The sequence below is a fragment of the Pezoporus wallicus genome, unplaced genomic scaffold (genome assembly GCF_028554395.1).
Source record: "Pezoporus wallicus isolate ANWC-B61680 ecotype Strahan unplaced genomic scaffold, APGP_CSIRO_Pwel_v1 contig_4901, whole genome shotgun sequence".
Lineage (NCBI taxonomy): Eukaryota > Metazoa > Chordata > Aves > Psittaciformes > Psittacidae > Pezoporus > Pezoporus wallicus.
In genome coordinates this window covers 2,464,000-2,490,036 of record NW_026640354.1, presented here as the reverse complement: position 1 = coordinate 2,490,036, position 26,037 = coordinate 2,464,000, and the positions used below count along the sequence as shown (strand labels likewise).

At 38.6% G+C, this 26,037-nt stretch overlaps 1 protein-coding gene across 7 annotated transcripts in view; it reads left to right on the top strand.

Moving 5' to 3' along the window:
- FAM135A (family with sequence similarity 135 member A) overlaps positions 1–21,548 on the top strand; it is a 94,206-nt gene extending 72,658 nt beyond the window's left edge. For 6 of the 7 annotated variants that reach the window (XM_057418831.1, XM_057418829.1, XM_057418830.1 and 3 more), the window contains 6 exons: positions 733–824; positions 2,809–2,906; positions 8,415–8,566; positions 9,857–9,967; positions 19,118–19,231; positions 19,973–21,548. In XM_057418831.1, the coding sequence (XP_057274814.1) occupies positions 733–824; positions 2,809–2,906; positions 8,415–8,566; positions 9,857–9,967; positions 19,118–19,231; positions 19,973–20,178 (773 nt within the window). In that variant the 3' untranslated portion in view covers positions 20,179–21,548. Of the gene's footprint in view, positions 1–732; positions 825–2,808; positions 2,907–8,414; positions 8,567–9,856; positions 9,968–19,117; positions 19,232–19,972 lie in introns of those variants that run through there. The other variant, XM_057418834.1, reaches the window with a different exon arrangement.
- Positions 21,549–26,037: the final 4,489 nt, after the last annotated feature.

The window sequence follows — 26,037 nt, the reverse complement described above, 5'->3', positions numbered from 1 at the left end:
TGTTGCATGCCTAGAAAGGACACTAAATTTATGTTGGCCAAAAAACATGGTGTTAAAAAAAACCATGTATTTTAAGCCTTAGAAAACCCCATATGGTTAGAATTTTCTGATTAAATGGTGGGTTCATACAAGTTCTTTCCTATTAATAATAGGTTTAAATAAAAATCTTGTGCTCTAATTAGGGCAGAAAGGGTACTCTTAAGAGCATTACAGGATCACTGATGTAGAGAAATCTTCAGGATGCCAGTGAAACTAGCATTTGTTAACTTAGGTACCAGTCTAAATGTACCTTTATCTGCTAACAGTCCTCTCTGCCTTTTTATTCCATGAAAATGTTCATAACTTGCCCTTATTCCTTGCTCCTTGATGGAATTATTTAAGCTCTTTAGCTGACTGTTATCAAAATTAATTAGGTTTTCCAGAATATAATGTTCACAGTGCTATGTATATGTTGGATGCTAGGACGGAATCAAACACAACTTCCTAAATCCTTTATTTTTAAAAACAGTGTCTGCACTGAATGCCATTTTTATACACCATTTTGGCATTGCATTTGGCATTGCAGTTTATCTGTCGAGTCTTACTGAATTTTAATTAGGGCTGAGAATATCATTAGCTGTGCTTAAATAAAAAAATCATTTTGGTATTCTAAGTGCTTTTATTGCAAGTTAACTTCACAAGTTAACTTGTGAAGTATTGCAAGTCTAACTCTTGGTTTTTTTTCCTTTTAAGGTAACAGCGCAGATCTAAGATTAGTGAAGACTTACATTGAGCTAGGGCTTCCTGGAGGGAGAATAGATTTTCTTATGTCCGAAAGGAATCAGGTATTTGCCAACAAAACAAGAATTTTTGTAAAGCAATAAGCAGTGCACATCTTCAGATGTGTTTATTTAATGGCACGATCATGTGGCAGTTTACCACATTCTCTGTGTTTTTATTGTGTTCTCACGGAATCCATGATTTGATCTGTGGCTTGAGTTAAAGTAATTACAAAACATACTATGATACTGAAGGTAAATACGTAAGGAATAACATTTATTGCAGCCATTTTGTTGTGTGTACTGATATCTCCTAAGTTCTCAGCGTAATCAGTTGGGATTGTAGATAAACAACCTCAATGGTAAAAGTAGCGATAGTGAAAACTGGTGTGGCAAGAAGGGAGATGTGTAATTTCAGAGGATCTGGGAAATACAACATACCTGTCTCTTGGTCTTTTATCAGTGTACTACTGTAGGACCCACATCATGACACTGAACCAATATCAAATTGCCTCTTGTGTTAAACTTTTATGAATTTTATTATTTTCAGCTGAAGTAAACTTGCCAAAACACAGAAGACCAGTTTTTACTTTTTGTGCATGTGTTACGTATTGTATTAGACATACATCAGAGATGAATTAGAACAAAGAGTCTCTCCAATGGCTCAAACGAAAGGTTCATTTAGTGCAGTAGTGTTTTTCTGGCAGTAGCTGCTGGGACAGGCTGGGCAGGCACCAAGCCATGCTCCCTCTTCTCTAGCCCTACAGTTTTTGGCAGTCTGCATTTCTGAAACTTTCTGATGTGGGAATTCCATTGAGACCACTGAGCCTAATAGATACTGACAGATGTTCCTCCTTAATGCTAACTGATTCTTTATGAATGTTTTTACTTGCAGTTTCCACGGCATATAGTTGAGATGGCTTCTGTGGTACATACATATGAGTAATTCAGTAGCAAACAAGGATATTTAAACAAATCCCCTTACAGCCTGTTTTGGAAAAATAATAGTTAATAATCATTCACCATTTTCCACTTCAGTTAATTAAGTATTTTATAAACAAGTACAATTTCTCCCTCTGGAGGCAGCGGAAGAGACTTAGTCCATTCAGTATTTCTCAGGATCACATGAGAAACAGTTTCTGGTCATCTGTAATATCCTTCCCTGCCCCTTTTCAAGCTTCTTGTCATTTAAAATAAGACGATCCAGCCAGACAGGGCATTTAAGATGCTTTTTTTCTGTACTACCCTTACTTTCCTAATGTAGCTGATTATATAGAACACAGATGTATAGCTTATTGTTTGCATATATGTTTAGGACTGTTTCCCTATGTAACATTGTTTTGCATTTCTTGCCATTTAATCACCCAGGCATTTTCTGAAACTGTTCAGTTCTAGATTTGACTATCCTGGACATTTGCTTTTGTCTGCAAACTCTCACCTATCATCTCCTCATTTTCTTTCCCAGATCATTTATCAGTATGTTGAACACTACAAATTTTAGCACAGATCCTTTGGAACTTGCGTTGAAAAGTTTTAGGCAGCCTTTGCCTATCTCTTTTAATTCCTTACTGTTAATCACTGTAGAGAATCAGCTGTGAACTGGCAATAAGACTTCAGGGATTTTGGTTTGTTTTGAATAACCAGTACTAATGAAGACTCTTTCTGCTGTTGCAGTAATTGTCTCATTTCTGTTTCATGGGCAGTGTGATTTAGTTCTGAATATGCAGTTTGGTCTTCTGTTTCACTACAGATAAGATTATGTGTATGGGAAGGCTTAAAAGTAAGTCTGGCTGTGTAATGTTAAGATTTGTTTTGGTATATTGGAAGAAAGTAGTGTTACAGTAAATTGTGTATCACTTTATTCCATGTTACAAGAAAAAAAACCCTTGAATTATAATTACTAGCTGTAGTGTTTGTATTCAAAGTTAATATGGATGCTTTGTGTGCTGTTGATCAAAACACTGGGGAATAAGAATTCAGACTGAATGCAGAATGTATATTGCTGCATTAGAAAATACAGTTATTATTTTTTATTTCTTTTATTTTACAGAATGATACCTTTGCTGATTTTGATTCCATGACAGATCGCCTTTTAGATGAGATTATACAGTATATACAAATTTATAATCTAACCCTTTCAAAAATCAGGTAATATCTGTTCTATACTATTTACAGAAATAAAACTAGAGCCCTGTGTTGTTCTGAACTGTGATGCTCAGGAGCAAGCTAAAAGAGAGATGGTAAAGTGAAATTCAGGGAAGGGGAGGAATAGGGGAAAAGAGGACAAGGAAAAGAAAGGGACTTCCCAGCTGAAGGAAAACTGCAGTGTTGTAAGCTCACCTAGTCCTGTTGGTAGTTTTAAAGCAGACCTAAGCATTACATTTAAGGAACTGCTGTCCTGTGCTTCCTCAGATCCTGCTTGGTAGGGTTCTGCAGAAAAAGAGGTATTTTGAGGAAGTCAGAGGAAACCGTAATAGTGCTCTATTGAAATGCAGTTAGCTTTCTTCTGATTTTATAGTCTCTTCACCAAGTATGACATAGCAGACTGTCTATTTTGTCATTCCTGCAGGGAAATTCCATCTTATCAGTGATGCTGAAGGGCAGCTGCATGGAAAAAAAAAAAAGAAAAATCATCATTCTGATGTTTTCTGATTGTTTCATCTGCTAGAAAGCATGTTTTACATCTTAGTAGAAGGCTCACCCCAGTCTGTGCACAGGGAATACCTGTTCCATTTATTTTCTTAAAATACAGTACACCATTTGGGCAGACTGCCTTACTAACTCATCTGTGCTGCTGGAGATAGCTCATTGATGGATGAAAGGGGGAAAATCAAGCCTGACTTCATACATTTGTTTAGACATCTTCGAGTTGTACATCTGGAAGTTTTGTGACATGCAATCACATGAATTTACTACAAGTTTCTGAGTACTCGTGCTTTTGGTAGGCCCTATTCAGCTAGAGAAAGCATCTAACATGTTTAAACATAATCTTGCTTTTTAAACAAATATTTCTATTTTGAGAAAGGCAAGATTTAACATGGTGAATTTTGTCTAAATTTATTTCTTTATTTCTTTATTTTAAATCACTCTGTGGTCGTATTTGTGTCAAGAGGACTGCATGTTAGCAGCCTCAGTACAGGAGAGGAGAGTTCTGTAGCCCACCAGGCCATGCTGATACCTTCTCTCCCATGCTGTGGTCTGAAGGCTGTAATGAGCGCACTCACACTATGACCTTCTTGTTGTTCAAACCTGACAACTGAATTCTCTTTTGCTTCTTTCATAATATTTTAAATTTGTAAATATTTTTTCAGACTCATCTATTATTTGTCACTTGAAAGAAAAAAGAAATTGTCAATTTTTTAGTTTCTTTTTCAAGGTGTATACTTGTCTTTGGCCCTTCCAAAGCAGAATCTCCATCTCTCACTGATAGGTTGTCTTGTGAGAAATTTAAACCTATCAGCTAATCCTGCAGCTGTTTCCTGGTAGCTGCATGAGAGAGCTTTCAGAAAGGTGTGTTCATATGCAAGTCCCAGAAAGCCCAGGAAAGTACTGTTGAGAAATCCTCTGCTCAAGTATCCAGTGTTTTCCTATTTCCTTTTTTACTGTCCCACTGTAAAGAAAACAGACTTTGTGCTAGTTATCCATGGTCCCCTGAATGATGCTAGTTTCTTCTAACAAAATTTCCATGTCAACTAAAGGAAGTGTTCCCTATACAAATGCTGCTCAATAGCTGAGTCAAATGATAATCTATACTGGTTTTGTATGACAAGAAAGCTGACAGCTTTGTGTGTCAGAAATACCTGTTCAGCCCCTCTTTTAATCTCCAAGACTTGTTAAGGGGAAAAAGAAACACACTTCATGTGCAGAGCTAAGAGTTTATTGCTAGTACAGTTAGTGCTCTCATAATCTCATTGAGTGCAGCAAAAAATTACTGCTAGTCTAGTTACAGTACTACTAAAATTCATAGCCTGAATTAATGCAGAAAAGTCCTGTTAGTGATATAGCTGAAGTTGTTATGAAGAAACTTCATAGTATCTTTCTCAGGTGATAGGCTCCCCTTCCAGCAGCCATCTGGGTCCTCAGACTGGTGGTTTCTGTCTTCCTTAAGCAGTGGGACATCAGCATCTTGGGGCTTCAGTGGAAGGAGAATGATGTTCACGGTGGGTGGTTCTACCTCCTTGGCCTTGGGTCTGACTGGATTTATTTTCATACCTTCATATTTTCAGTCTTCCCACATGCTCTTTCTTTTGTTTCCAGTGTATTCTTCTTTCCCCCATTCTTTGTTATCTCTAATATTGCCTTCCTTTTGTGAGCTGTAAGACTGTGCTTCTGCAGTGACCATTAACAAACAGTTGGGGACCTCTGGTAAACCTCTGTTGGTACTCTCCCACACCACACTTTCTTCTAGTGATACACAGTTCAAGCCACACAGAATAGCTGATTGTTATTAATTATTATTATTGTTATTAACTATATTGAAACTAAAGCAGTTTCAGGCCTGATTTGTTACTTCACTGTACCATGATTGTTGTCATGGCTAAAACAAACTGCAGTCAGCACAAGGCCAAGACGAGAGAAGTTCTGAGATTTTGCACTGTCAGGTCAATGCAAAGTCTCATGCCTTCAGGTAATGGCAAAATCCTGTTTATTGTGCTATATTCTTTTACTGAGAAAAGGTGCTCCCTGTACCATCAGGACGGAGTCCTACGGTAGTGTCAGCTTCAGTGAACAAACTGATTTTGCCAAAGCTACCATCAGTTATTGCACCAGGACACTACCCAACATGCGCCTTGATCTCTCCTCTGAACAAAACCTTTGCGCTCACTACAAGTGTGTAGCAAGCATGAACTGGAAACTTGATTCAAATCAGCTGTCTTATAAAACAGCTATTTGGTAAAGAATCATGGAATACTTTAGGTTCAGGGGACCCTTGGAGTTCATCTGGACCAGTTAATGCAACTGAAGCAAGTCAAATTTCTGTCATACCCATTCACGTTTTGAGTACCTGTGAGGATGGAAGCCTTTCCAGGTCAGCAATAGCTAGGAAATAAACCACCTGCTCTTGCAGTATAGTTTCAGAAACCATTTTCCTCAGGTCTTACATAAATTTCTGATGAGCTGTGTTGAACTTTAACCTCAGTTGGATTAATCAGCTCATCGTCCTTTCCTCTAAGTAACACTGGCTTACAAGAAAAAGAAGGGAGATTTTAATGCTATGCATATATTAAAACATCTGTTCATTGTTTTAGCACCTTCTGATGATGGCTTTTGATGGATTTTTTTTTTTTTCTTTCATGAATTCTTATAGTTGAATAGGATTTTTCATGTGTTAGGCTAAAATAATGAGGTTTTGCTATGTCTAATTTCCAGTATTATCTGAATTGGCAGATATATGCCATAAAGCACATACAAATACTGCAGTATAATTCTGTTACTTCAGCGTGTTAATATCTTGTATTCTAAAGGTGGCAATATTGCCACCTACTGTTAAGAAATGCATTGGTTTTTGCAGCGCATCCCAGTTGCAGGTGTCTGAAGCAATGAGTAGGATGGGTTGTGCTTATGTCTTACACAATCAAAACCCTTTTTGATGGGTTTTCCTTTTCCTCTGCTTTTCTTTCTGATTTGAGCAAATCCTTAAGCCTTTCTCTTATTAGAAAATAATGTTAAAGGCATACTATATTTTCACCTAAACATCTGAACTTGGAACACAATACATTACTGTAACCTTTGTTATTTTTCTGAGTCTTTCCAAATTAAGGAGTGTTTAATCTTTGAGCTCTAATTCACTCATTTAATTGTGACCACCCTTTTTTCCTCAAATGGATCTTCCCTGTTTCTGAAGTTGTGGTTCAGGTGTGCCCATATTCTTGAGGATGGTGAGATTGCTGGATCAGTGTTTTTTTTTCCAGTGATGAAATTGTCCTTTGTTGTGGTACAAAATAAGAGTTTCTCGTTCCTTTATGGTATTTAGTAAATAGTGGATAGATTGTCATGAGAACATCTCTGGTAGTGTTCAGATCTTCTTGAGAAAATAATCTCTTTTACTCAAGAGTAATCATGTCATGCAGACCATCTTCAGGATAAACTCAGTTTCTATGGACATTTTCTTATTCCTAAAGAAATCTACAAGTTTGTTTTTCTTGTGCAGACTTTATGATGTACTCTGAGGAAATGGTTTAAATTTTATTATTCAAGAGAGTCAGCAGCTCAGTACTTTGTTTTGCAAATGCAGTGCTGTTGTGCTGACAGCAGAGTGGATACATGTCTTTCATTTCTAAATTAGTTAGGCAAACATAGCAAGCTGCAGCAAAAAATTTCTGATGTTGCAGCAATTTTGAAAATCTAGTAGTACAAGTGAATGGGAATCATACACACATACACTTCAACTGTGTATTGGTAAGAACAGATAGCCTGCTCTGTCATACAAATGTATGGTTGTGTCAGAGTATAGGGTCCCAGGGATGGTTCTGTCATTCTGTAACCTAATGCTTGAATTTTTTCATTTGGCTTTAAATTGGAATTTTCAGAGTCAGTAATTCTTGCTTGGGAAGCCATTGAACAGTCAAGTAATTTTTTAGCACTGTGTTTTAAACTTGGAGCTTTGTTTTAGTTGTCTTTGTTGATGGATATAGTGGTACAGAGCAAACAGGAAGGACAATCTTATGGGTTTAATGTTGTGGCACATACATGATCCAGCCATGATAGTTCTGCTGTGTATTTTTGAATGGTTGTCCATTCTCTCCATGGCCTGAGATTACATTTTAAAACAGGAAGGTGCTTTTTCCTTTTAATTTTGTGAGTCTTGTCTCTGTAATATCCTCTGAAAGTCAGTGAATAGGATGGTGTAGTCCTTAACCTCAGCAGGGGTCTGTAAGCATAACTGCAGAGTAACTAGAATTGTTTGATCTTGTAGTGGCCTCTCTGAAGAAGTGCTTTACACAGACTTGTGAATATGACTGCACCTCAGATTGAGTAATAATTATTCTTAGATATGTGAAGCTGAAGAGTCCCATCCATCTTCCTCCTAACATGCTTAACCAGGGAAACAACTGCATGTACCATTCTCTTGGCAGACAGATACTCTTCAATTGCCTTGCTCAAGCTGATAATCGCTTCTTTTGGTTTAACTGCTAAGCAGGTTTGAGGTGTCACTTAAAATAACCAAATTCAGTTAAATAATGGGTTTTTCCCCTTATAGGAATACTTTTGGAATTCTTCTCCAATAGGTTTTCACACATTTACCATATCAAACACCATCACATGCCAAAGTAGTGATTTATTCAGTCATGCACAGTTCATAAAGATATGAATACTTGGTGCTAAGAGAAATACACCCAGAAATAATCTTGGGTTTGGGTGGGGGATGCTGGTGGAAAGATAGTTTGTTTTGACTAGCTTTTCAAAAACCATGTATGAAATAATTCTGGCGGAGCTCAGAACATGGTTGTAATGACGTTGTGCAGCTTGGGAGATCTGGACAAGCTCTGCTTTCTGTGTGATCTAAAGTACAGGCTTCGGAATGGAAACTTTACATTAATATTTTCCCTATGCTCTTTCAGCATTGTATGACATCAGTTTTATTTTTCTCTTGTTTAATGGAAAAATAGATTGCCATCAAATTCTGTGTTATACTGTTTCTGTCTTTTTAAACAGCTTTATTGGACACTCACTGGGTAATTTAATAATCCGTTCAGTGCTCACAAGACCTCGATTTAAATATTACCTCAACAAACTTCACACCTTCCTATCTCTGTCTGGACCCCATCTTGGTACCCTCTACAACAGCAGTGCTCTTGTTAATACAGGTAAAGTAGTATTTTCAGTTGTACAAGTTTAGATTTTCTTTTTGAAATGCACTTAGCAGTTTCAGGTGGGGTACACATTTCTGCAGTACTTTGATTATGAGAAAGTGCATGTTTCACTGTCATGTGAAGAGTTACAAAAATATAAGTATCAATATAGGAATGTGCAAAAGATGGTTGACATAAGTGTTTTCAGTGTGTTTGATTCAGGTTTTCTATTATACCATAAACTCCAGTTTAGTGTGTTGAGCTCAATTTATTTAAAAACTGAATTTTAATATACTTAATCTGCAAAACCAATAGGTAAAATTCATTAAAATAATTCTGAACTACTAGTAGTGTCTTACAACCTCATCACCTGCAGTGTGTTTCTGTAGATGTGTTTATACCTTATGAATGTCTGTTTCCTAAAGAGTAAATGTAGCTCTCGGAGAACTTGTCGAAACTGCTGACTTTTGAAATAAACATTAGAAAATATTTTCAGGTAGCATCAAATTTTAAAGTGAAAACTTGTTTCAGAGATTAGCACCTTGGAGAGCCCAAACCCCCAGTGCATAACACTTACTTTCACTAAAGAGGAACATGCTCATTAAACTTTTTAAATACTTTGTTTAGTGCCAGTTTATTTATTAGTTTATTATCTGGTTTCATACAAAAATGAGGAGGCAAAAAACTTGTCTTGAGCTTAAGAGAAATCAATAGGCATTGTGGGCTAGCTGGAATTACTGTTGGAGTTTATAGAAGCAGGGGGAACATGAGAACTCTTTGAATTTGGTTGAAATGGTACCATTTATAGCCTTCAGTATGCTACCTGTGAGGTTCACTTCAGGTTTAAGACATCTATAGTATTATGCATTATAGGCGTCTACTGGGTGTTTAACATAGTGTATCATTGGATAGCTTCTTTGAAGTGTTTTAATCTGTAACTGAATCACTTAGCATTACTTTGCTTTTAGAAATGGCAGTTTTCCATGAGACAAAGAGGTAGGGCTGTTTGCTCGTTTATATAGTCACCAGCACATGGCTTTCAGTTAATTTACGATTAAAACTATCAAATTCTAATCCAGAATATAATCATGTACATTAGTTGAAATAACAGCCTTCATGCTTTGTTATATATATAAACAGGAAATAATGATGAACAAAAAACTTCAGTGTTTCTGGGCTTAACAGTGCTGGTATGAAAAATAAAATTAGTATCTGAGAGGCTAAATATACAGACTTTACATATTTACTTAAATTAGTTTTCATATTTTACTCTGATGTGTACTCATGTTGTACGTAACAATGCAGGACTGTGGTTTATGCAGAAATGGAAGAAGTCTGGTTCTTTATTGCAATTGACATGTCGAGACCATTCGGATCCACGACAAACATTCTTATACAAACTCAGTAAAAAAGCAGGTAAGCTTTGTTAACACTTCCTATCTTTTAAAGGCCACTGTACATAAAAGTGAATAGGAAACTTAAAAGAAATTGCTTCAGACAAGCTCCTGATTCAGTTTATTTAAGAGTTACTTTCACTTCAGTCTCATGCTCTTCAAGTAAAGTAAACAGTAACCATTTTCGTTGCAGAGGTGCATCATTACTGTGTGACTTTCTTTCCTAGCTACGAGCAGAAGTTCCAAGTGCAGCTGCTAGACTGCTGTAGATGCATCAGCTTGCTCTTGGGCCACTGAAACTGGTAATTTCACTGTGATGAGTCAAGTACATCCATTACCTCTTTCTGTCTGCCTTTCTTATCTGTTCTATAAACATAAAAATCTGCCTTATAGTTTTTGCTAACTAGTTGTTTATTACCTCATTGAGATTGTTAGGTAAAATAAAAACTAATTTTGTTGAAGGAGGAGTTGTAGTTGCTATAATAGCTAAAAAAAAACCCAGGCTAGATTATTCATATGATGTCATTCATTCCATTTTCTCTGGTTTGACTATTCTTATTTCAGCTGTTGGCTAAGAGGAAGTTTTGAGAAGTGTATAATGTGCCAGTTGTGGGGTAGTTTCTATTAAGCATTATAAAATTAGTGAGGATTCATCCCACAGGTGTTTCTCAGTATGTGTCAGCCAAGCAGTTGTGGAGCTAGAGATGCTCATGGAGTTCTGTGAAAAATCCATGCGTGGTTCTCCCTCAGAATATTCGCAGGTTGTCACAGGTGATACTGTGTTGAAAGGAAAGCAGTACAAAGATACAGGCAGGAAAAGACTGACATCTAGCTCTTGAGATGTTTGAATATAAAACTGGGGTGTTGAAAGAAGCAGAAAAGAATAAGGAACAAAAGAAATGTCATGGATTAAGATATGAATGTTGATCAAAAACTGATTTTGGAAAAACCATGGGATTTTTTTTCCCCTTCTGTTCAAAACCTTCTATCACAAGGTAATTTTGTTGCCAGTTAAGTAAAACTTAAGGCTGAACTAGTATTTAAAGATTTTGAAAATAGATGTTTCATCCTGAACCAAAGTTACCAGCTGATGAGAAGTTACACAGTGGATGTTGGGTATGGCTGTGGGACCTGTGTTGGAGAGATAATCAGATGAATTAATCAGTTGGCTTTAAGGAATTTGATATTCCTTGCTTTTATGTGTATACCTCCCAACATGACTAGAGACACTGTTATTTGAGTATTGTTGTCTATTCTAGAAATATACATTTCTTACAGCAAACCCCTATATGACAGGCTTTTTGAAAGACATGGTGTCCTGGGTTCAGCAGTAGCAGTCATTTTTCTCCTTCTTGGTAGCTGGTGCAGTGCTGTGTTTTGACTTTCTGCTTGGGAACAGAGCTGATAACAAGGATGTTTTGGTTTGGCCAAGGACTTTGTGAGGCTCATGCTCTGCCAGGGAGGAGGGGAAGCCAGGAGGAAGCAGAGGCAGGACACCTGACCCAAGCTAGCCAAAGAGGTATTCCATACCACAGCACGTCATGCCCAGGATGTAACTGGGAGTTAGCCGGAAGGGCTGGGAGACTGCAGGGTTGGAGGAGGTATCGGTTGGTGCTTGGTCGGGGGCAAGTTATCGGTTGGCTGGTGCTGAGGTGTTTTATTCTCTTCCCTTGTTATTTCCTTTATCATTATTATCATTGGTGGTAGCAGTAGTGATTTGTGTTATACCTTAGTTACTAAACTGTTCTTATCTCAACCCATGGGAGTTGCATTCTTTTCCATTCTCCTCTCTGTCCCTCCGGGAGTATGGGGAGGGCAAGAAGGGGGGGAAGTGAGTGAACAAGCTGTCTCTGGTTTTAAACCACGACACATGGATAACATCATCTTAAGAGTCACAACATGCATTTCAGACTTCATTCCCCATAAACTGTAGAAGGAGCCTAAAACTCTTAGGGCTCAGTCTCTGATTTCTACCTTCTTACTGAAGAGGTGGAAAGAGCTGTACCTCAGGCCACAGCCTCATACAGAGTCTTGTTTCCAAGTCCTTCAGTGGGGTTGGTTTGAGGGAGAAGAAAAGGCTGGGGGAGAAGGAGAAAGAAATGTGGAAGTTTGATAATTTTATTTCAGGAGAAAAAGCAGGCTTTATGCTTCCCTGAAAGAGAAGGAAGAAAGCTTTCCTTTGAGGGGTGAGTTAATATGCTGTATGTACACTATAGGTGTCGCTGCCTTTTAACTCTTGATACCTGTACAATGCATGCATCAGTCCTGTCATAAATTTGTTCATTCAGTGGACATACAGTATTGGCCATGCTTGACTCTGAAAACACCAGGAAAGAGGAGTTTGGGATTCCCCTAACTGTACCATTCCTCTTCACAGATTTTCAGTGCATAATTTGCATATTGTTCCCTATGGGGATTTTAAGCATAGGTGTTTACAGAAATCACTTTACCCCAGGCTCCATTCAAGAGATGAACAACACTATTGAGAAGTATAACCCTGATTTTACAGCATCTGTTGATTTTTCTCAATCCTGTAGGAAAATAGGAGTATAAGATGCTGAAACATCTGTTGCTGCTGCTTTATGTGGTGTCTTCTTCAGATGTTGGCTTTGCAGCTGGGAAAGTCCCTAGGGCAGCAAAACTTGCTGCTGTTTCAACTCTGTTATGGTCTAGCTGATTTTCAGATCATCCCTAAAGCTGGCTGTGGATCCAGTAGGTTATGTTTCGAGGGCCAAGGTCTCAGCCACATTGTTGTAGGGTGCTTTGTGGCTCTAGTTCTCAAATTTGCCAGAGAACATACTGTTAAATGTATCATCTTGTTGCTTAGATTTGTGCTCATTTCTGTTCTCTGTTCTGAATTCTGGAGTACCAGTTGACAGCAGAAATTTTGCACTCTTGAACACATTTCCAATAAATCCTTTTCAGAGCTGCTTCTATCACAGTAGCACATCTAGGAGGATCTGTGACAAATATTTTTGCCAAACTTGCTGTTTTCTCAAAGTTTGGGGCCAGGTTGTGCTTCATGGCTGAAGGTCAGTCACCTCAAGACTCTTGGATCTCATCGTCAGAAGACGCACCAGTTAGCTTCCCTGCCACTCCCAAATTTTTTGGACTCTTTCTCTTCCCAGATCTCTCTCAAAGAACCCGTTCTGGAAGCAGTTTTAATGCTTTAATGCTGAGGGCTTGCAAAATGAGCTTCTCCTGTTAAAAGTGTTTGTGACAAGAGAAAAAGAACTGTGAGTCTTCTGCACATGTACAGCATTCTCACTTAGTAGTAGTTTAGGACTTTAAAAGAACCTTTGCAACTGAAAAATGAAACTTAAAAATGATAAATATACCATTAATAAATCTCTCTTATCTATCTAATCATGCAGCTCTTCCTTTGTATAGTGTAAGTCATTCTGTCATTACTGGTTGAAGGAACAGGTACCCAGAACTTGCTCTTTGCAGCTTCTTTTGAGTTCTCTACCTCAGTTTTCCTGTACTCCAAAAAGCTTTTGATAGTTTTTTTTTTTTAAAGCGGCCCATAAGAAATAAATAGGTTTTCCTACAGTTAAAATTGTTACAGTGCTGCCATTTGTTTGTTGTAGTTCATCCTTTGATATGAGTGAATGATAGTTACCCAGTTCTGAGATAAAAGCTGAAAGTGTGACATGTGTGAGGTTCAAACTCAAGCAGTAGATGCTTATTATTGTTAGTCTTGATCACATTAATTTTTGGTTTAAAAATAGCTGGTACCACCTCGAGTTTGTTATTCACACCAGAAAACTTGGTGTGAATTGGTTGACATGTTCTGTTGCACCTCATAAATATAACTACATGCTATAATAGTGATTGATCTACGTGACAAAACCTAAGTTACAAAGTTGTTGATGTCATTAATGTTGTTAGTGTCCTTAAATTAAAAGGAAATGCATTCACTGCAACATAACTATCTGTGGTTTAGAAGGGGCTCACTAGAGTGTTCTCTCAGAAGTATATACAGGTACGTTTTGTTTGCAGAATTTCCTCAGATGTTGTACTGGAGATACCCCTAGCTTTCATTTACAAGTGAACTCTGGGAGCATTTCAGTTTCAATTAATCTGTCAAGGCAGAATGACAGATAACTTATTTTAACAATTCTCTTTATCCGTTTCTGGTGTATAAGTAGGAATTGATTCTTAAAATGTAAATGCCTTTTAAGGTGATGGGTAGAGCACAGCAAATGACAGGTGATGATGGCGGTTAACTGTCTGCTTTTGTGTAGCATTGTATGCGGTTTGTCTGTCAACTCATTTTGCTTTTATGCACTAATAGTGTTACACTTGTAGAATATTTTTAAAAGTCAGGTACAGCTCTTTCATTGCCTAGCTGTCAAGTTTGTTAAAGCAGAAAGAGTGACGGTGTTAACTTGTTACAGCAGCCTTAAAAGCCTACATTATGTGTCATCTTCAAGTGTAAGTTATGACGTAATATTTTTTTCAGGCCATGTAGTAGTGTATCCTAGGAATGTAAATCTTTATTTCAGAGAATGATACCAGGTAGCAGTGAGAGAACAGTTTCATTGATATGTAGGCTAGTTTTGGTGTTCTGATAGTCTAAAAGAAATGTCAGTGACATGTAACATTTGGCTTTACTATGGTTTCAGACAAGACTTTTTTGTGTGAATACCTTGTTTAGGATGCCAGTACACTGGTCAGAACATGTACTAAAAACAAAGAGTCCAGTTCCATCAATTGGTCTTTGCCAGCAGAAACTTGAGCTTATCAGTCCCTTGAAAAATATTAAGTGAAAACTCAGGAGGTAGATCCCAGTTTGATACAAAGTATGATTGATCATTTGCAATTAAGGACTTGGCAAGTAGACTGACTCCAAAGCTTTGTACAGAACTTGTTCTCCTATAATGCATAAAGATGTGTGTCAGAAGCATGGTTTGCTGATACTGGCTTCCATAAAGCAAACCTCAAAATGCTGTTTTCTGTCCAAGTTATAACTGTTTGCTCCTTGGTGGAAGTGCTTCCTGCAACAATCTTTGGACCAAAAAACCTTCAGCAAGTTTTTTTACCTCAGCTTTAATTCTGAGCTTTTTTTAAGTCCCATTTCTCAGACTTAGAATATACCCACATTAGCACTCAGGAATGCATCCAGAAGCAAATCTCTTCATGATCCCTGTTTACATCAGAACACAATGAATGGGCATTAGGAGCATGTTACAATCACAGGATCAGACTAGACCTAGTCATAGAATCATAGAATGAATCAAAGAATAGTTTGGGTTGGAAGGGACCTTAAAGATCATCTACAGGGAGGTTACAACCTCCCTGCCATGGGCAAGGACACCTTCCACTAGACACAGTTGCTCCTAGACCCTGTGCAACCTGGCCTTGAATACTGCCTGGGATGGGGCTGCCACAGCTTCTCTGGGCAGCCTGTGCCAGTGTATTCTTAATATCTAGTCTGAATCTACCCTCTTTCAGTTTAAAAAGTCCAAAGTAAACTCTTCTGAAAATGGGTATTATGATGGATGAGGGATTTTTAATACCAGGAGGTTTGCTCTACAGCCCTGATACTCTTGTGCCTCGGAGTTCTCAAATGTGAATGTACAGCCATAGTCTCTTCCAGGATATGTTTGTACTTCATAGAATCATAGAATAGTTAGGGTTGGAAAGGACCTTAAGATCCATCTAGTTCCAACCCCCCTGCCATGGGCAGGGACACCTCCCACTAAACCGTGTCACCCAAGGCTCTGTCCAACCTGGCCTTGAAAAAGGTCAAAGTAGGTGGGTTTAGATTCGTATGTCTTAGTACTTCCAGAGGTCTCAGTTAGAGTGGAGTTCTGATGTGCTTGTTTATTGCCTTATCTTTCCCCTTTAAAATGAGCATTTTCCTGATCTGTGAAAGGAGGAAAAGATGTTTGGTTTGTTTTTTGTTTGCATCCATGTTAACAACAGATCAGCTTCAGTGATAAAGTGTGATTGACATGTTTTCTTGAGATGTCTGTTCTCTACAGGATGTCAGCTTAGCTTATTTGGTGCTGTTGAGCTTTGCGGAGGCGAAAAGGCATTTCAGCTCTTAACTTGACATAGTGCCTGTTTGTAACTCATGATGAGGATAAGACTAGAATTGAAATAGCATCCCTATTGGTAGCATGGCATGGAGACTAACCTAATCAGTTCTGCAAAGAGGAAGGACCTCCCAGCCCTCCATAGCTCTCTTCCAAGAATTCATTATGGTCAAGAACTCTGTGGCACCCCACATTGAATACTCTCCATTTCAAATACCATGTTTTGGATTAGTTAAAGGGCAGTGGTATGGAATTTTGTCATCCTTTTTGTCGCACAAGTCGCAAGAGATTATCAGCAGCCCATTGTACAGTGGCTCCATCTCCCATCACTCAATCTCCCATCACTGCTTGGATTTTGGCTACAGCTAGAGGACAGACTGATCATCCAATTCTGGTGCCTGAACATATAAATAGATTTATTCTTCTGTGATTGCAGTTAGTTGTGAGTTACCAGGTCTCTAAACCACCTGTTCCAGACAAATTTTTCCACTTGGCCTATTAGTTGGAAAAATTGTAAATGAATTTATCATTAATTCATTTAAGTAATGACTAATGCAGTTATTCAGAATTCACTGCTGGACATGAATGGCACGGTGGTGGTACTCTCTGTGTATGCTTAAATTCACTTTGGCTGAGACTGAGATTCCATTAGGTGATAGGGATCACCGTAAACATTTGGAAAGCCAATTAAAGGTTCATTACTACAGGAAAGAACATTCTGTTACATAGGACAAAGGTTGTTACTTCAGCAGTGATCTTTCCCTTGGGTTGTTCTTTTACAGGCTATCTCAAATCCTGTTAAAAATTTTAGTCAGCACTTTCTATTTAATGACAACCTCAGTGTTCTTTATAGTACTCTGTGAAAATGTGTGATCTGTTCAGTAGGTGATGAGTCCAAATGTATGTGTTCTGACAGAGTTAGGTTTTAGTCTTCCAGCATTTCTGCCTAACAACAACCTGAAAGTATTGGCCTCATGAGATTTTGGGACTGAATTAACTTAATTCAGTGGCTGAAAATTTTGCTGCACAAGAAAAACTGGTTCATTAATTACTCAGAATAATTTTAATATGGGATTTTTTTTTTTTAATTCTTACAGTACACATGACAGTATTATGTGTGGTGTGGGAAAATAAAGCTGTGGATGATATGAATTAACTGAGCTATATTCTTGTTCAGAATGTATTTAATGTCTAGGCAGTAAGTGAAAAAAGAATATGTAATGATGATTGGTGGTCCAGTGTTTACTGCTGCATAAATGAAAGATTGTAATACGTTGCTTCTTTCTCCACATGTACATTTAAGTACAGTTTAGCACTGCATGCTTCCAAATTAGAGATTGTTCTATGCCTGTGTCCTAAGTAGTCCCATAGCTTGCCTAGAGAGCAGGAGGGATGCTGCGGAACACCATGCAGTTACTTCTCCTTGGCAAATGGCTTGAGTTATCTCACGTTGTAGAAATCCATGGAACTGCTAGCCTCTATACATTTATATACACCATGTTGACTCTTCCCTCTCCCATCCATGTAATCATAATGCAGTCTATATATATCACATGAACCTGGTCATAATAAACAACTTCAAAATAAAATACTTGGACTTTTTTCTTCACAATAGGCACAAAATGCTGCTCAAATATTTAACAATAAAACTTGTGTACGAAATACCTTCCTGGCTCCTACTGAAGAGTTCCCTCAAGCACTTTTTCATAATGAAGGATTCCTGGTAGGGAAGCGCAGGGCATTATTTTTATGAACCAGAATGAGTCACTGTGACCAAAAGGGGATGCCTAATTTATTAGTCTGTGATGTCCTAAGCCTAGTTTTTGTTTTGTTGTTATATCTGTGTTATATCACAGTGATGAAGACAGTCTGTTTCAATATTGATTGATGTAAACTGATGTTCCTCTAAAGATTCCCCAGGATATCTCTTCCTCCTTCAGGTCGATTAAAAGATCTAGGCAGTCCACTTAGAATCAGACAGAAGTTTGGGTTGGAAGGGACCTTTTAAGGATCACCTGGTCTTCTTTCTACCTCTGTGTGAATGCTGATGGATATTTCCCTAGGGAAAGTGCATATCAAAAAATCTTAATACAAGATATACAGCCTCACAAAGAATTTACAAAGCTATTACAGATAAGCCTGCGGAGAATTCCTATTGTTCTTTTCAACTTGGTACACGGTTTTGGAACTGACATCTGTGTCTTTGTGTGATTTACTGCAGTCATTTTTCATCAGCTGTCAGATAAAAAACTCCCATTGATTTAGCTAATCTTCCGAGAACATTGGTTCTTCAGTGAGCACAGGGAAAAAGCAAACAAAAAGCCCCAAACAAGCAAAACAAAACAAACACAAAGAAACCAAAAGGATGCTGGGGAGGGACTCTTCATTAGGGACTGTAGTGACAGCACAGGGGGGTAATGGGTTAAAACATAAACAGGGGAAGTTTAGATTGGATGTAAGGAAGAAGTTCTTTAAGGGTGGTGAGGCAGTGGAATGGGTTGCCCAGGGAGGTTGTGAATGCTCCATCCCTGGTGGTGTTCAAGGCCAGGTTGGATAGAGCCTTGGGTGACATGGTTTAGTGTGTTTTGTCCCTGCCCATGGCAGGGGGGTTGGAACTTGATGATCTTAAGGTTCTTTCCAACCCTAACTATTCTATGATTCTGTGATTCTGTGAAACAAAACACAAGCAAAACCCCAAACAAAACCAAAAAAAGCCACCTAAACAGACTTCCTATTTGAAGACAACTGGAACCAGGATCTAGTTTGGACGCATCTTCTGTATACTTTTATAGATTTGATAGATTTTGTTGTTGTTTTTTGGTTTTCAATTTTCTGTGAAATCCTGGAAGATGTATTTAGGTTTTCACATACTGAAGTTGTTCTGAAGTTGTTGTTTCTGTAACTGACCTGGTTTGGAGATGTAGCCTTCATCCCATGCAGTGTACAAAATACTGAAAACTAGGAAATAACCTCTGAAAAAAGTTGTTTTTTTTTCACTTTTGTCTCTATCAGCAGCTTCAGGAACTTGTACCTTGTAATAAATGGGTGCTGAATTTCAGTCGTAAATTATTCTGTAGTAATCGTCAAGGGATTTGTTATAACAGATCCCTTTTTCTCTTTTCCTGTAGGTCTTCATTACTTCAAAAACATTGTGTTGGTAGGATCTCTGCAGGATCGTTACGTTCCTTATCACTCTGCTCGTATTGAGATGTGTAAAACAGCTTTAAAGGATAAACAATCAGGTAATAAATATCCTGCAAAATAAGCAGACCATGGAGGTTAAACCCCATAGTTTCAGATTCATCCCACTTAATTTTGGGTGCTTAACTGAGGCACCTCTATTATGTGTCTAGACACTCTGGGCTTACTTTGTAGTTCTGGAGAGAGAAAATCCAAGTGAGAGCTGAACTGCTTTCTGGATCTGTCCTGTTCTGTTACATGTAAAAAGATATGAGACTGAATAAATTTCGAGTTTACAGAGTTCATTGAAAATTAGGTGGGATGAACATAGCCCCTGTGTGTTCCCTGAATAGGGAGGACAAATAGCTTTGACTTCTGAGGATGTCAAGTTACAGTATTGAGCACATGGCCTGTATTTAGTTGAGGCTTAATATTAGCGCTGAAAGAAAAGATGGTTTTCCCATTTCCAGTGATGGTTGGTTGTTGTATTTACTGTTGAGACATCCTAGCACAACCAGATTCTATCATTACAGATTGACACATAAATACCTTTTACAGTGTAATAAATTAATACTGATGAGCTCATTCTCTCTATACATGCACAAAATTAAAATGCATAGCTTAAAATTATTTTTCCAACATTTCTGGTAAAACTAAGCTTCCTGTGTATTCTAAAAGAACACCAGCATAACACGTATCATTGCCCCTCTTACTCTGGAATGTATTCACTTTTGAGCTCAAGGTCAAAGAACTGTATTTGTTTCTGGTGATTCACTCAGTACAACTTTTCTGTTCCTCTGCAGGACCAATTTATGCTGAAATGATACAGAACCTGCTTCTGCCAGTTCTCCAGAATAAGGAATGTAATTTGGTTCGTTATAATGTAATTAATGCATTACCCAATACAGCAGATTCTCTCATAGGAAGAGCTGCACACATAGCTGTTCTTGATTCAGAAATATTTTTAGAAAAATTCTTTCTTGTTGCTGCCCTAAAATATTTTCAGTAGAGAATAGCATTCTAAGAGACTTGGTTATTACCTCATTAACAGATGAATCAAATAGTGTGTGGTATTGAAGTATAGCTGCAGCTGTATTTTAAGAGATATTTATACTTTTTATATGGAAGATAATTTATATCATCCACACTTAAGGCTTTTTAACATCAACTTTACTTTCTAGGTAATGTGGCTGTGCAATATTTTTTTATTTTGTTCTTTTTACTTTTCTATTACTTTTTCTTAATTTGGGGTACCTAATTATTTGGACATTAAAGCACGGTGTGTACTTCCAGTTGGTTTATTATTGGCTCTCAGATGACAGAAGTCAGTGTCACTTGGCTACCTTTTACAACAGGCTTTGGATGCCAAAATAAATTGGGGTTTAAGATCCTGATAAGGTCGTACATGTTCAGTTGTCGTATTTTAGCACTGTAGGAAGTTTAACTGGAAACACAATGAGCTGCTAAAATACTGGATATTTGAAAACGACTCTACCCATGGGTCTGGCAAAGACCACTGCCACGTTGTTTGTCCAGATATCACTACAGCGTAACAGTGTTCTACAAAATCATTATCATCGTTGTTAAATATGTTCTGCCTGTGGGAATATATTTTCTGCTGATCTCAAAAACATGTTAGTTTACATACTTGATTACTGGAACTTTAGTTTTCAGAAGCAAATGGCAACTAAGGATTTTTGAATGTTTCATGATAGCTGCCTTCAAATAATCGGAGTTCTGCAAACTGTGTTAAAATTGCTCCTTACTCTGTAAGTTCTTCAGATGAATATGGACAGTTTTACATGGACTTCCTTGTATGTACGTAAAATAAGTACATGTTAAAAATTTCTGCAATACTTTTATGAATTTAAGCAATTTTTAAATATTGTTAAAATGTTTTATTGACTACAAAGTATTGTAAATATAAATCGATCCATCTTCAAATGGGACAATATTGTAAACTTTGCCTGTTTAGTGATACAGATAAAATGTTTTTGATATACAGGAATGTTAAAGGTCTACTGACTTTCTACTGGTGCTGAATAGCATTAAGTTTGGTTTCTCCTCCCTTCCCTTTTCTCTCTTTCAAACAATAATTCACTAAAGGTGGGGGGAGAAAGAGTTACCTGTGCATTCACTAATTGTACACTAATCGTAATGAACATTTTTTGAAAAATATACATTTGTTGTATAATGCATGTTTATTTTTAGCATTGTGTTATTGCATCTGGTGTTAATAAAATGAACAAATTACTCTAATGGAGGCAATTAAAGAAACTGAAATGTTCTGCTAATAACCAAAATTTGTAGGCTTTTTTGTATATAAGTACTGACTTTGTATTATTTGAAATGAATATAGCAATAATAGTTTATAATGAAGTGATTTGGCATTTAATATGGTTTGTTGTACAATACAATCTTTGTAGTAATTTTTTTTCTCTCTATGGCTCACAAGGTGCTAGATAAGCATCTACAGTTCAGTGACATGCACATTTGAGAGGGTATTTTATTAGAGCTGTGTTGGGCAAGTCCTTATGACACAAAGATATCTGAAATACATTCCCACTATAACAATGTCTACCTTAATAACTTTTCTGATGGTGCTACTAAGTTTTAAATACTTAAATTACGTTCTGACATCTCAACTGTCTTTTATTTAACAGTAGTATAGTAGTCAGCTAGTGGCTAAATTGTGAATATCAGTTGAGGAAGGGAGATATATAGAATTTCCCTTGGTTCACAATGAGGAAGGTCAGCTGCTCTTAGTGTATACGCATTTGGATGTTTCTGTCACTAGTGAAAAATACCTGTCTTGCTGCATCTGTCCGAAAATCCTGAAGTGTAAAGTGTGCTTTTGTGATGAGCAAAGCAGAAATATCCTGGCAGAAATAACCACTTTATTTATTTTTAATAGTAGAACCTGACTATTTAAGGAGGTTTGAATTTGCTTTGTTCTTTGAGGAAAACAGGTGGCGCAGGAATGAAATCCTGTGGTATTTGCATCTAAGTTTATCAAGCAACAGGGAAAATTAAGAGAACATTAAATTAATTTCTCTCCCCTAATTTGTATTGCCCACCGCAGCCCACATGTGGTCTGGTACCCCTCTCAGAACTGCAGCTGTTTGACATCTCCAAGTCCCAAAGGAATGTGTTGTAAGAAAATAATGACCCAGACATGTCCTGGAAGCATATGAAGTTCATATTTGCACTTGCAGACCTTCACAGTTGCAGTTGCTCTCTGAACAACACATGTAGTCTTGGATGTTTTGGACAACTGCATGTGTGTTGCATAGCACAGTCCCCCTACTCCCGCATATTTCTATTTACTGGATGGGAATACGGACTCATATACATAATTCAGTGTCATTTGATGCAGTAGCAGCTACAGTGTTCCATCTCGCCCCTCTTCTGTTTGAATGAAGGCTTCATCTTCCTGTAGTGATGGTGACCTCTGCTTTATGCAGGTATCCGACAGCAGCTTGAAAGAGAATTATACTGCTTACAGAATGAGAGATAAAAATTAAGGTCTTAACATTCCTTTAGATAGCTTCCAGTCTCATACTCCCTGCAGGCAGTAGCTGCTGCTGTTACTTCACAAAGTTCTCAGCAATATTATTAGGAGGTCACTGCATAAAATGAGCATCAGAACTCTTGTTTGCATGTAGTGTATATAAAGAAATTCTGTGGTTTGTGTTTGGATCTTCCATCAAAATCAAGCTTTCTGATCCCACAAATCTAGCAGTGGCTGCTACTTGCAAGAACTCACATTTTACTGTGGAAATCACCGGGCTTTGCTGCAGAGCCAAGAGATTCACTGTGGAAAACAAAACACCCTTCATTCCAAGTCAGTCTTCTTTGCACAGTCCTGACCAGGTGTGGTGTTTTGATAACCAAGCTTCTTGAGTTGGTCAAGGGGAATAGGAATCATTTAGGCAGAGTCAGCACACTTGCTGCCTGGCTAGCCTACCTTCTGCTCAGCTGAACTGACCTGCTGCAGAGTTTGTGCTAGCACCAAGTCTTTTATTTTTGGCTTTTTAGAACAGCAAAGCAAAATACAGTATCGTTTGGGTCTTCCTGGCAAGGCAAGCTGCAGTGTAAGAGAGAAATGATAAGTAAACAGAGGCAGGGAAACAGAAAACATAGCATTGAATCACGAAGTAAAAAATTCCTGTGGCATGTGCTATGTTTGTGTTTACCAGTGTTCACACTTACTGTCTTTCAACCACAAGATCTAGAAATACGTAATTCAGGAGCAAGAAGTGAATTTTGCATTTTTACAGCAATACAATAAATGTAGACTAGAAAAAACTATCTTGAAGACCTCAGCTTATTTTTAGACTCACAGAATGGTTTGGGTCGGAAAGGACCTTAAAGATCACTTAGATCCAACCCCCTGCCATTGAGAGGCACACCTTCCACTACACCAGGTTGCTCTAAGCCCTATCGCGCATGGCCTTGAACACTGCCAGGTCTGGGGCATCCACAACTTCTCTGGGCAACCTGTTCCAGTGTTTCACCACCCTCATGGCAAAGAATTTCTTCCTAATGTCTAATCTGAATCTACCCTATTTCATTTTAAAGCCATTCTCCCTTGTCCTGTGACTACATGCCCTTGAAAAAAGTCCCTTTGCAGCTTTCTTGTAGGCAAGGTACTGGAAGGGGGCTATAAGGTCTCCCCGGAGCCTTCTCTTTTCCAGGCTAAACAGCCCCAGCTCTCAGTATGTCTTCGTAGGAGAGGTGCTCCAGCCCTCTGATCATCTTCATGGCCCTCTGGACTTGCTTGAGTAGGTCCGTGTCCTTCCTATGATGGGGACACCAGAGCTGAATGGATTTCTCCAGGTGGGGTCTCATGAGAGCAGAGTAGAGGGGTGGAATCGCCTTTCAACCTGCTGATCATGCTCCTTTTTGATGCAGCCCAGGACATGGGTTTCCAGGCTGTGAGCACACACTGCTGGCTCATGTTGAGCTTCTCATCAATTAACATGCCCAAGGCCTTCTCTTAGGGCTGTTCTCAGTCAGTCTCTCCAACCTGTAGCTGTGCCTGGGATTGCTCTGACCCAGGTGTAGGACCTTGCACTTGTCATGTTTAAACTTCATAATGTTGGCATCAGCCCACCTCACAAGTGTGTCAAGTCCCTCTGGATGGCATTCCTTCCCTCCAGTGTATCAACCGAACCGCACAGCTTGGTGTCATTGGCAAACTTGCTGAGGGCGCACTCAATCCCACTGTCCATGTCACCATCAAGGATGTTGAACAAGACTGGTCCCAACACCGATCCCTGAGGGACACCACTCGTTACTGGTCTCCAGCCAGACATTGAGCCATTGACCATAATTCTTTGTGTGCGGCCATCCAGCCAGTTCTTTATCCACTGAGTGGTCCACCTATCAAATTGATGTCTCTCCAATTTAGAGACAAAGATGTCATGCAGGATGGTGTGGAACAGTTCCTAGTTAATCTTACATTGCTATTTCATAACATTTGAGAGTATATGTAAGCATTATCTTTTGGACTGTGTTAAGCTGTTTAGGGACAGCTTAGTATTACTTGGTATCTGCAGACAGCTTGAATGCGTGTTTTTAAGGTAAGGATTTCAGGACGGTTTTTAGTGTATTGAGCACGTAAGTTCTTGAAGTTGGCACAGATGTTTTTTTCTTGCTGCTTTTGGCAGGGGATGTATTTTTTCTGCATGAACCACCGAAATTCCTCTTTCTTCTTTCTGAAACAGAGGCACAGTATCTTGCTGTCAGAATTAAGAAAGGGGTTTTCTATTGTTTCTGGTCTCTAATGTCCAGTTAACCATGCTATAAAAAGCTGATTGAGAAAATGTTACACGTAAAGCAGGGAGTTAAATTCAATCCCTTTCGGTGTGGAGGCAGTGCCAGATGTAGTGCAATAAACTCAAGGGAGTGTTGCTGCTGTTAATTTACCAAGGACGTTCGCTTTCTTAAACTCTAGATGTGAAGACAAAATGCTGGTTTAGACTCCAAGAAGGGCGGAATGAAAGCCACCTTCTGCAGCTTAGTATCTGTGGACAGAGTGTTTTAAATCCTGTTTTATGGAAGAACAAGCTTAGCTGGGGAAGTCAGAAGTGACAAAAAGCAAATGTTTCCGTATTAAAAACAGTAACTGGAGAAAATTAACTGCAGCTCCAGCCCATGATCACTGGTGTTACTTTTTCCAGGGGCAACTGGGAAGACTTGGTCTAACTGTTCTGGGTCAGCTTTTGGGTTTGGTTGCTGCTTTCTTCCTGGGAGGGTGATGATGCCTGTTGGAGTGCAGAAAAGCCACTAGCTGGGGCATAGGACAGAAAGTTTATTATTAAGTTACTGCTATTCAAGTGATTTTCTGGTAACTTTGATTATATTGAAATAATTATGTAAATAATTCTCTGGTAACTTTGAATGTATTTAAATGATTACAGTATTTATTTCCTCGTAACTTTTTTTCAACAATGATTTTAATTTTCATTTTATATATCTATATGCACACGTTTGGGCAAAAAAAAAGGTGCTTTCAGCCATAAACTATTGCACGGAAGAGACGAAGACGCCTTCGTTGCGGGTTTTGGGGGTGGCGGGAGTGGGGAGGGAGAGTTACAGCTTATTTCTCGAGCACTTCCAGGAGCCAGGAACTGCTTCTATCAAGCACTTGGATCCACAGGCTCCGTTCCGTTCCGCTCCGTTCATAAGAGACGGAGCGCGGCGCGGGGGTGACTGGTGTCCCACGCTGCTAGAAACCATACTGCCCATAAGCCGCCGCCATCACCTCAACCGCCTTTCCCCCCCCCACTCCCTCAGGCGGGCGAGCCCCGCCTCCTGCTTCCGCATGCGCATCGCGCCTGCGCCATGCCCTCGTCGTCCCCCT